Source organism: Medicago sativa, chromosome 7 (genome assembly GCF_051527215.1).
Source record: "Medicago sativa cultivar Bolivia chromosome 7, Bolivia_mono, whole genome shotgun sequence".
Classification (NCBI taxonomy): Eukaryota; Viridiplantae; Streptophyta; class Magnoliopsida; order Fabales; family Fabaceae; genus Medicago; species Medicago sativa.
This window is the reverse complement of record NC_140755.1, coordinates 12,581,912-12,594,488: the sequence shown is the minus strand read 5'-3', so window position 1 is coordinate 12,594,488 and position 12,577 is coordinate 12,581,912. Positions and strand designations below refer to the sequence as shown.

Here is a 12,577-nt window from a genome sequence, read left to right as displayed (position 1 = left end):
ACCGCTCCTCAGGAACCTCCAAACCTGAACAAAATGGCTCCTCATCTCAGGAACGCCACCAAAAGGAAAATGCCTCCAAAGAAGGCTAAATCTGCTCCTAATCCAAGACCTAGAAAATCTCTAAGGCTTCGCTCTGCAGTTGGAACAAGGAAAACCAACAGTGTGGACACAACTGTCCATGAAATCTCTGATTCAGATGAAGAAACTGAACCACCTACCCCTTTGGTTGAGAAAACTCCTTCTCCTCTTAAGCCTAAACCTAAGAGTAGCAAAAAGGTCTCAAAACCTTCTGTCAAGGCTTCAGTACCAAAACCAAAGCCTAAACCAACTGTGAAGGACAAAGGAAAACAGAAGCAAACTGTTGAACCAGATCGTTCTCCAGAAGGTTCTTCAGAAAGCTCTTCAGATGAAGATGCCAAACTGTCTTCAGATTATTCTCCAGAATGTTCTCCAAAGCGCAAAACTGCCTCAAAACCAAAGAACATTAAAATCTCTCAAGGAAAGAAGGTACCCCTGTTTGATCCAACATTGAAAAAAGATTTCAAGAAGAAATGGGAAAACAGGTCTATTGGAATTGGAAGGTATTATGACTTTGTCAAACTTGAAAAAGACAAAGTTGATCTTAAGGAATATGTGGATGAGCAAGGCTGGACCAAATTTCTTCAACTTCGTGAGAGACACTACCCAAAGCTTATTCAAGCTTTCTACTTCATGGCAGAAGCATACCCTGAGGAAAGCCTGATAGTGTCTAGGATCAAGGATGTTGAGATTCGTCTCACTCCACAGGTAATCTCTGATATTCTTGGTATCTCTAATACTGGTCGTACTGTTTTTGGTGATGATTGGTTTGAAAAACTCGAAGTAGATTCTGAGAATGTTCTCAAACTCCTTTTCAAACCAAATGTCACTGAGTTTGTTTCTTCGAACCTTCTGCCTAAACCAAAAATGTTCCATGGTATAAGTCAACACTGTGTCTTACCTAGAAATGGCAATTTTCAAAATGTAAGTCCAAATGATCTTTTAGTCATGTATCATCTCTACATGAAAGAAAAATTGAGTCTGCCTCATATCATAATTCATAATATGATCAATGTCATTCAATCTCGAAACAAAAAGTCATGTCTGCCATATGGAATGGCTCTCACTAAAATCTTCATCAAAAATCATGTTCCTTTTGAGGGTGAACAATCTCTATTTGAGTATTCTCAATTCACCCCAAAGAATCTGAGTCACATGAAGCAGGAACCTGATGTTGAGCCTCAAACTGACCTCAAAAGAAAGAGGGAAGATGAATCTGCTCTGCAAAATCCTGTTCCAGAAAATGCCTCTGATGAACATTGCATCCCTCCAGAACGTTCTCCAGAACGTTCTCCTGTGATGGAGGAGGATCAGGAATTGCTTGCTAATTTTGGCAACAATGCGTCTTTCTCGAATGTCAAGGCTTCTGAGATCCTTCAAAGCCTCACAGAAAAACCCCCGGTCACAAAATCATCAAACTTGTTTATCTCTCCACAAAAGCATGAATATTCTGCTTTATTCCAACCTGACTCGGTGGACAAACTCTTTGCTCCACAAGGTTTTGATACATCTGTCCAGATGGATTCCTTCAAATCTCTTCAAACCAATCTCACTTTTCCTTCAAGGTTTACTGAGTCTCCTTCTATGGCACAAAGGATTGTTGAGAACAATGAAAGGCCAACTAAAAGGTCTAAAGTTGAGAAAGATTGCAGCAAGACACGCAATGATCTAACTAGGGTTATTGAAGGGAATAATGCTATTTTACATTATCTGTCTTGGCTAACTTATGAAGCTACTCTGTCAAGGAAATGGAAGAACACCATGAGTGACAAGAATGAGGTACCTAAACCTGAACAGAATCCCTTTCCTGTTCCCATGTATCCCATGTTTATGCCTACCATCTCTTCATCATCTGATGCTTCCTCACCAACCATTCCACCTGCTGCTACTGCTCCTGTTGCTGCTGCCCCTTTTCATGATGACAAAGGGGGAGATGATTTAGGGGAGTTAGGGGAATACCAATTAGGAGGACCAGGAAAACAGCTAGGATCTAGGGAAGAATAGATTGCTTCTTATGCTGTTTTATTATGTTATTTTGATGTTTTAAAAACTCTGTTTTTATTTCTCTATTTATGCGTTTAAATATGTCTGAACAAGGATCAAAACTGCTGCTAGTATATGCGCAGGTGAACATTGCATTTTGGTGAATCTCTGATGTTTTGATATGAATCCTTGTATTGATCTTTATGATCTTTTTATCTAAATGAATATGTTGGTTATGTTATATATTCTCATGTCTGCATATGAATCTTGAAATGCATGAATTGAGGGGGAGTTCTTTGATAAAATTATCAAACTCAATTGCCATAAACAAATTCTGGAAATACTCTCAAAATGGCACAAAATTTTAGTTGCTAAAGTTGAGGGGGAGTTTTTAACAAATTTTCAAAAAACTCAAATCAAAATCAAAATAAATTATAAATGTTTGTCATCATCAAAAAGGGGGAGATTGTTGAGACAAAATCCTTATTTGATGTTTTAAAGATTACAAACATATTATATTTATTTAATCTTGTTATCTACTAATTCATTTTGTGAGAATTTGTTTCATGAGAACAATCTGAGAACGTTCTGGCAAATACGATGAAAATGAAACAGTACATCAAAAGTGAACAAGTCTGCACAGCAAGAAAGCATGGCAAAATAGCATTTAATAAATGTCTCTTGGGCCTTAGGAAAAGGGTTCGACCCATTTGGATCCAAGAAGCCCATTAAAGAATAAATGCACATGGCTTAAAGCATGACATCACTAAAACAAAAGACAATGACATCATCTGCATTGGGCAACAAGTTATACAGCTCATAACAGCTGGTTATCTCATGCGCAAGCAAGCAACAGTGCTGTAAAAGCCAGGCTATTCATACAGAACATTCTGAGAACGTTCTGGCTATTTTAAAGAAGAAAAGAGAAATCAATTGAGTCTTTGGACAGCTATCAAAAACGTGTCCAACAGCTCTATTTTCTCCCTTGATCACCAAGACACTCCTCACCTATAAATACAAGGGCCTTTGAAGGTTATAAGCAAGAGTTTTGCAAGCTAATATCTCTCTAAGTGAAAATCATCACTACAAACAAAGCTCTTCGCAAACAAAGCAAATTCCAAGCTCTCTCACTATATCACTTGGATCTTCTCTTTTGAATTTGCTATTGTAAAACTCAAACTACGAGTTGAGTATTTTATTTGATCCACACAAATCTCATTATACAAAGTGTGTTGTATTCTTCTCAAGTCTATTGGGCTTAATAGTTTGAGGTAGAAAATTCCAACCTTTCTTTTGCTAGTGCGCAAAGAATTGTAGAAGCCTGCTGAGGTTGATAATACAGGTGTAACGGACTGATCTGGTGTGATCAAGATCTTATAGTGCTAGTCAGAAGTTTCTGTTAGCAAGAAAACTATAGTGGATAATCTCACACGAGGTGTGGGGACTGGAAGTAGCCGGGTTTGGTGAACCAGGATAACTCTCCTGTGTTATTCTTCTTTCTCTCTCTCTCTCTTTATTTAAAGTTACACAACACACACACTTTATCACACTTACATTAATCTCCAGAACATTCTGGTCCAAGATAAAACATTTACTTAAATATTTAACTAAGGTTTAAAATCAGCATATAATAGTGTTTTATCATTCTGTCATCATTCTCCAGAACATTCTAGTCTTTGTTAAAATAAACTTATATTTTAACTTAACATCATTTTTCTCATTCTGCTTATAATCATTCTTTAGAACATTCTGTTTTGATTAAATTGTTATATACTCTAAACTTGTTGAACTAACGTACACCAAGAACATTCTTGAGTATATAAATCCAAACTTAACTTTCAGGAATAATTTTTAAAAGGGTCACAATTCAAACCCCCCCTTTCTTGTGACGTTTATTGCTACTTCAAATATCACATAATTTAATCAGTTAATTTTTTTTTTACTTTTTCGATAAATAATTTAATTTTGCATTCATGAAAATATGAGAGATACCATAAAACGATTCATTCAATGAATTTATGTATTGTCTTATTTATTAGATTATGATAGATAATGAAAATGAATTTAAAAAAATATTAATTTAAAAAAAGTATTTTATCAATATGATTTATTACATAAATCAAATATATGTGTATTAATTCTTTAAAATTGTTATTATTTAAATGATTTAATTTAGCTTAGTTTATTTTCCCATTGAAAATTTAGGATTTGGATTTTTGAATTTCCTTTTAATTTAAATATTATCACAAAATAACGTGATATAATGTAAATTAATTCACTTTTATAAGATAAAGTGATATAATGTAAATTAATTCACTAAATGAGTGTAATATGATTGATTGAAAATATTTCTTTAAAGAAAATTTATTAAGTTTTTGAATGAACATTCAAATAAATGTACTTTAAAAATATCCCTTATTCATCAATTTAATTTGGATTTTTTTTAATCATATTATAGATACAAATTATTTATCAATCCATTTGAATCACACCAAAGTAATATTGGTAATTTGTTATCAATTTATGTTTAAGTACCTAATATTGTATTAGGTCAAAAAATATTATAAAAATTAGTATTAGTTACAGTTTTTGCCTTCCTATTTTCACTCACTCGTTCACAGAGTTGGTTCTTTTATTTAAAAAACACGCAGTTTTGGTCTCTTTCTAGTATTTTCGAACTAGAGAACGGTGATGTGACATATTTTTATTTATGTCATACGATTTGATGATGTAAAATGATCGACAACAATGAAATTACCACAAAACCTCCCTAAACTTAATATGATAGATCATTGATTTTTAGTTAAAAAAAATATGAAAGAGGGATTAAAGCTGAGTGATTTTTGAATTGGGGGAGTTCAAGGGATGTAGATGAAGTTGCAACTAGCATTCAATCAACTACTTGGAGTTAGTAACTGTCAAGGATAGGTAACAATGCAGCTCTATCATACTCAGGGTTGTGTTTGAGACCCCTGGAGTGTTTAAAAATCATGCTGGAGTTTAAACATACCCCAAAATTGATGTATGAGATGTTTATGTTGTAAAGGGTTTGTTACCTCCCAGACATGTCAAAATTCTCGAACAATGTCCAAAACTCATTTTGTTTAAGAATGATATTTTATGATCCTAACTACTGTTTGGTTTTCTTAAAAGCCAATTTGTCTGCCGTACTAGTTTACTTCCTTTCTTTCTTATAAGCTTCTTTAGGTACCATTTTTAAAACTGAGTTTTTGTTTAAATTTTTATGCCTGGGACCGAGGAGGCATGAAGGTTCACGAGTTAGGTGGGATAACATGTATTAAGCAAAAGAAAATGGTGGATTGGGTGTGCATGATTTTAAAAATTGCAATGTTTTTTGTGAGAAAAATTGGTTAATAGTCATTTTGTTTCCCGAATGAATATTTAAGTAATAGCCACAATAACGCTCAATGTATCAAAATTTTAAAATAGTCATTGATTGTTCACTTTTTAATCAAAATAGTATCCGACGTTAAAATAGTCCATTAATGTTGATATTAACTTTTTTCATATAAGGATTGATATGATAGCAAATACTTATATGTACAAGAAGTAAGAATATTGAAGGACTAATATGGAGTACAATATTAACGAAGCATTTTTACATCAGATACTATTTTGACCAACGAAGTACACAATTAAGAATAATTTTGATACATAGTACACAATTAAGAATGATTTTGATACATTGAAGAACTATTGTGACTATTAGTTACACATCCAGGGACCAAAATGACTATTAACCCTTAGAAATTTTCCGTCCAAGACTAATATCAGGTAGGAGGCTGTGGTTTAAAGTGTTTTCTTCTATCTAAGTATGGGTTAGAGCATATGGTGGTTGGTTCCGCTATAGATTCAATTTGGTGGAAAAAAATTCAGTTGCTAAAAGGGGGAATGGGTGTAGCTGCGGTAGCTTAAGTAAGGTGTTATGTGTTAGAAAAACTCTAAATAAAACAGTAAAGACAACACATAAAATTTATCGAATTTGACTGAGACGTACAAAAACACTTAACTCGAGCATTTTACCCGATGCAATTGAAATCAAAGCTAATATTTCCTAAAATAATTTGTTTTACACAAACACCTAATGAAGTAGGAATTCTTCCATTTGTTTATATAATAAGGATTAGAATGATAAAGAGATGATGGGTTCAACTTCCCTAATAAAACATACTGAAATAAGATCTCTAAATACTTAATGCATAAAACTGATACTAAAATATTATTGTCAAACTGTTTTTCTACAAGAAAATATTATTAAAACTGTTTACAACTACAAATTCCAACACTTCTTCTAATACGCCCCATGGCATTTATGTCTTGAAATACGTCTCTTAAAAATAAATATAATGATTTTCTAAAATGGAACAAATATTTGTTGCACAATAAATATATCTGAATAATAAAATGTCGCCATTATCAGTCTTGTGCCATGTTTATCCAACAACTTTGATGTAAGGTCCGTCCTCATTCTCATCATGGTGCAATTGCAAAAAGAGGCTGCATGAAGCAAGCATAAGTGTAAATAACAAATGAGACAAAAATGTGTGTGTGTGTGTGTGTGTCACATTGTTAATCGCAGAAAATACAGTTTGTTCAAATCCCGCTACGCTATTGTGTTATGGTCAGCTAGTTCACAACAATTTGTATTAAATTGCAAACCGCGGAACAAAAGAGATTTCTTAAATTCCCGCTACACTATAGCACTACGATGGCCGCTATATGACAACATTGGAGTGTGTGTGTGTGTGTGTCTATATATATATATATATAGGGTTATGATAGAAGACACCTTTTATGAAGGTGTCTTTTATCAAGTTACTCTATGAGCATTTGCGAAAAGACACCAACTTACTTTTATGAAAGTGTCTTTTAGCAAAGTTATAACTAAAAAGTGAAAATCACACCTTAAGGTGTGACTTGTTAAAAGACACCGCCAAAGGGTGGCTTGTAACAAAACCCATATATATATATATATATATATATATATATATATATATAGAGAGAGAGAGAGAGAGAGAGAGAGAGAGAGAGAGTACCGTGCCGACACTGACTGGTTTCCCATCTTCTACCAGTATCTCAACTATTGTTCCTGATTGATCAGCCTGCGAAGCAATGAATGAGAACCAAGTAATTAGAATTGTTTTTCTAATTTGAAGGTGTGTTCAATACATGTTGGGATCAGAGACACTAACACGTGTGTTTACAGACAATGACTTCTATTTTCTCAAATTATTACCAGTGTCTACATGTCGTTGTGTGAGTCAAGTTCGGAATTGTCTCAAATTATTTTCTCAAATACATGCCTGTGTTTTTTAATAACTAAGTAACAAGAGCTAATGCAGTAGAATAGAAGGAAATAACAAGTAAAACAAAAACAATGTGCATGGTGCATTACAGGTCTTTGTTTTTGTGAGTGCTATAGTGAGTTAACCTTTATATGGACACATAGGACTATATGATCTAAAGTAATACTGAGACAAATTTCCGGAATAAAGAGGAAAACAAATCAAGATAACAATAAAGTTAATAAAAGGAGAAAGAAAAGAAGAATAGAATGCAAAACAAAACCATCTTAAAAAGGACAATACACATACTTCAATTTCATTCATCAGTTTCATAGCCTCGATAATGCAAACAACCTGCCCTTTCTGCACTTGATCTCCCACCTGAAACATAAACAAAGGAATGAAGCTATCCATTGTTCTATTTAGCGAACAGGGTAAAAATTAGTTTGAAGTTTCTATGTAGCACCGGCACTTTAAATTAAAGGTGTGCCAGGTATCCAACACGTGTCAGAGTCGGATACCAGCACAACAACACATGTAGTTACATTCAATTACTTTCATTTCTTAATTTATTACCACTGTCTGCGTGTTAAGTGTTGTATTTAGTGTCTATGTCAGTGCTACATAGGTTGTAAAACTTTCTTTGACAAAATTAGTTGCAAAGTTGTAAACCGTATAGTATGATTAGTAAAACTAACAGCTAAAAAAAGAACTTCAGTATTATATATGTTGTTTAAGTAATATTAATACATACCTTGACAAATGGTGGTTCGCCAGGTCCAGGACATCGATAGAAAGTTCCTGCCATCGGACATTTAAGCTGTGGATGAGATGATGCACTTGTTTTTGCAGGAGGCAAGGCTGGAGCTGCTTTTGAAGGAGGAGCATTTGCAGGAGTAGAAGAAACAACAGGTGGTGGTGGTGGCAGCGGTGCTTGATAAGAAGGAGGATATGCAGGATAAGGAAATGGTTGTTGTGATACTGGTGGAGGCTGCAAAGCTTCCTTTTTCCTTATCATGAGCTCATATCCTGCTTGCTTAAGTTCCAGCTCCACGATATCTCTAGAATCCACAAGTCTGCACATGAAATAAAATCAGCATGATATAAACAAATCCAGTGTTGTCAAATAGCGGCTATAGCGTAGAGGAATTTAAACAAATTGTTATTACTCCGCTATTTGCTATTTAGTACAAAGTGTTGTTTTATAGCTTTCTAGAGACATTAGAACGAGAGATTTTAGCATTGTAGTGTAGCGGAATTAGAACGAACTACTATTTTTCGCAAAATCTACCATTGACAACACTGAACAATTAATGTGTGCAGTAGCTTAGGCTTACTTGACAAGTTCTGAAACTTGATCCATAAATGTGGAAACTGAAGATGCATCTGTAGAAGCGCTTGGACCAGGGGGTTTCCCGTTATGGTTATCTTTCTCTTTTGGTAAAGCACCATTAGGTTCATTGATCAATACAGGTGCAGAATTTGATGAATTTTCAATAGTTGCAACCTACAACAAACAGAACAGTGTATATGTTAGTATCGATATTATAAAAAAGAAAATTGGAGCAGCAAGGTTACGGATGATGACCATTTTTTGTTCAAACTAAACTGAATGAGAACTAACCTCGTTAGGAAGTGCTTGAGCCCTCCAGACCGAAAATTGCTTCCTTTCGAGGCACTGTGGGACACAACAATAACAATGGAACACAAATAATCAGGAAGAAAATAATGCACTTCTTCTGATAAGACAGTTATGAAATTTGTGTAATCCTCTTGTAAGGAAATTAAATCAATAGAAAGACAGTTATGAACATATTATTAAAAGACAAAGCTTCACGACAATATTTTCATGTTATTTCAAATATTGTCTTAATTACTCTCAACAAAAACATGTATCACCAATTGCAGAATTGAACAAATTGCTGTCTCTGAACGAATCCAATTGATTTGCTAAAAAACAAGAGACTCAACAACATATAAATATTATTTTAACGTTTGATTTGAAAAATTACTATGAGATAGAACAAAACAAGGGGTGACAACATACACGAACATGGCAAAAGTAAAATATTTTGTGACATAGTAAAGCAAGGAACAACTTTTTACCCCAAGTTCAAGTAAACTCAAATGTTAAAATTAACCATTTCTTCCTTCATCTCACTCTCTCCCCAACCCCTTCTCTCATATGAGCATACTTAACTTCACAACCAGATTTCACGGGTAAATGCATCATTAAAGGTGGGTCTATATGAGACCAGAATGTGTGAAAAGTTGGGAACATGATTTGAGATGAGGGTTTTCTGGAATAATTTGGAAGGCGTGGACATAATGGTTAAGTTCATCAAGGGCGTGGCTTAGGAAGTTGAGACAGAGATCTCACTGGTTGGGGGATGCCTTAACCCACTGTGGTCAACAAAAGATCGTGGAAAATAGCGGTTCGTTCGAATTCCGCTATGATACGGCGCTCCAGTCGCTATTTGACAACATTTTGTAATGAATAGCAAGTCGCGGAACAATAGAGAGTTGTTCCAATTTTGCGCTGCTATAGCCACTATTTGACAACAATCCCTTAACTGACTAGCTGAATTAAGAGAAAAAGTTACGAACTGGTGCCCTGCACTCTACATTGTAGATGAGATTAACCACCAAATAACATATAAAACAAAAAATTGTGATGTCCTTCAATGTGAACCAAATAAACCTTATGTCAATAAGGACTATATGCTCAGAACTAAACTTTAATGTTAAGAGAAAATTCAATGTATTCCATATTCTTAATCATGCATAAACATTCAAAATTCTGAGAGAAAAGGATCACACAAAATATGTTAAAGGTAATTATTCTTTATTTCTTCGAGTAAAAAAAGAAAAATGGTTAAAGACTAAGCTGCAAATGTTTTGAACAAAACAAAAATGTGGGAAATCATTGTATCTCCACCCTGTAGAAAGCACTGCAATCATAGGGGATGAAATACTGTTTTAATAGATCACAATATGCATCAACTGTAGAGTGTGAGATGTTAAAGAAATCTTGAAATTAAATAGGAATTCAAGTTACAATAGGTTTTCTTTTTCTACTCGTAAAACTCAACACACAAAAGACAGTGTCGAAGAATTTTTTTTATTACTAATTTATGCTAAAAACATTAGAATAGTTAATAAAGTGAAGGTATAGACAATAATTTCAGAATTGATATATGCTAAAACAAGAAATAATTAACAACACGCCAGTGACAGCACCGAAAAATATAATAAACAACACGCCAGTGACAGCACCGAAAATATAATAAGCTTGAATTCAGGCAAATAAACTGAGAACAGTAAACCTTCAATCTGGTTCATAAACTATCATTATCTTTCTCATATGATCCTTAAACTATAGAAATTTAATAAATGATCCCTAAACTAGTAAGAATCTATCAAGTTAGATCCTCAATTACTTTCAAAATAGGAGAGAAAGTGATAGCTTAATGACTATTTATTACATTTCAATAGTTTAGAGATCAAATATGAGATAGAATGATAATCTAGCAATCAAATTGAAGGATTTCTCAATTCAGCATTCTCAAACAATGAATACCAGAAACACCATACATATAACAAAACATACACAAAAATTAATCACATGCAATGACATCATCAATCACTATCCAAAATCTAAAGATGAAAAAACAACATAATATCTACGAAGCATTGTCATAAACACGCACACAGGACCTATGAAGCACAGACACTCCTCGGATTAGGCGTGTCACAGTGTCGGTGTCGGACACGCATCGTGTTGGAAACCAACACGACATCGACACATATTTATACTAAATTATGTGATTTTCTCAAATTATTAGGGGTGTTGGCGTCGTGTCTGGTGTTTGTGCTTCAGAGCGATATTGACACAACATGTCAAATGATAAATGTTTAAAAAAACGAATTAATTGAATGTAATCACATATGTTGTGTCGTGTCAGATACCGACTCGTGTCAGACACACTTTACATCAGAAGCGTCAGTGCTAGAGAGTGTGATCCATTTTATCATTTGAGCTATATATATAATATTAATTATTCAAACTTCAAAACCCAGATTCATAAATTTGGTATAAAATCACAAACCTGAATCCCATTTGACACCAAATCACAACTCAAAGATCCAAAAGATTGAGATTTCATAAACCCCAATTGCACATTCCTTGAAGAAGTCTGAGACTTCAAACCCAAATGATGAAAAGTTAAACATTTAGGACAAGGAACAGTGGTGAAAGAAGCCATTTTCAACGCAACCCACAAATCAAAATGCGATTTTTATTGATTTAGAGGTGAAATGGTGAAATGGGTCGGTGTGATTATAATGGTTTTGTGTGGCGATAAGATCTATAGAGGTTTTGGGAATGATGGTTTATTGAAATGATGGAGAATACGAAGAAGGAAGAGAACAGAACAGAAGTGGTTTTTGACAATGTGGCTTCGATGATAACTATGTATGCATCACTGTCATAGGTTTTTGGTTGCAACTCTCAACTAACTTTGAACCATAAATTTTCAGTCACACAAATTAAAATATACTCGCTCTGTCCATAATACATGACAGTTGACACTAATACGCATATCAATTCATAATTTTGAATAATATATATATTAGAAAAAATTATGAAAATTTAATATTTTGAAAATACTCATCGAAACGAATCTAACGACGTCTTATTTGATATTATTTATCTTTGTATATTAGTAGAAAAATATGGTCAAAATAAGTTAGGTTAAAATTACACATTTTCAAATGGGTCATCTATTGCGGGACGGGGGAGTATAAAAACAATGTATGTGAAAGAAAAAATTATGAATTACTTATTCCGCAAAACTATTTTTAATAAATGGTATAAGAAAGATAAATAAAAAAATAAAAAAAATCATAAATAGTTAAGGGTGTAATGGAAAAAGTAGCAATAATGACTTCATTGATATTGAAAAGCGATTTATACTTTGGGACAAAAAATAAATCTTAAGATAACGTATAATTTAGGACGGAGGGAGTATTTTATAAAATTACTAACATTTATTATTATGTAAAGATAAATTAGAGAATTGAAAAATGTTAGAGTAATAAATCGTTAAAAGTATAGAAATTCAGCGGTTGATGCCATCTTTGAATTGCTACATCAGCTTTTACAAGAATTTAGTCAACGATTTGCAATTGTCTTATGGAGCCTTTGGAAG

The 12,577-nt window shown here is 33.6% G+C and overlaps 1 protein-coding gene across 1 annotated transcript; it reads right to left on the bottom strand.

Moving 5' to 3' along the window:
- Positions 1-6,274: 6,274 nt before the first annotated feature.
- Positions 6,275-11,808, bottom strand: LOC146904337 (biotin carboxyl carrier protein of acetyl-CoA carboxylase, chloroplastic-like). Its single transcript, XM_085722753.1, has 7 exons — positions 11,477-11,808; positions 8,992-9,045; positions 8,705-8,874; positions 8,122-8,443; positions 7,677-7,748; positions 7,119-7,184; positions 6,275-6,579 (listed from the first exon to the last, which is right to left on the bottom strand). The coding sequence occupies exons 1-7, from the start codon at positions 11,630-11,632 to the stop codon at positions 6,556-6,558; spliced, it is 864 nt and encodes a 287-aa protein (XP_085578879.1). The 5' UTR covers positions 11,633-11,808; the 3' UTR covers positions 6,275-6,555.
- Positions 11,809-12,577: the final 769 nt, after the last annotated feature.

Excerpts from the sequence above, each read along its gene's own strand:
- LOC146904337 (XM_085722753.1), bottom strand. The coding sequence starts at position 11,632 with ATGGCTTCTTTCACCACTGTTCCTTGTCCTAAATGTTTAACTTTTCAT. Across the intron at positions 9,046-11,476 it reads TGGTGTCAAATGGGATTCAG|TGCCTCGAAAGGAAGCAATT; the intron begins GTTTGTGATTTT and ends TGTGTCCCACAG. Across the intron at positions 7,749-8,121 it reads GCGAACCACCATTTGTCAAG|GTGGGAGATCAAGTGCAGAA; the intron begins GTATGTATTAAT and ends TTTATGTTTCAG.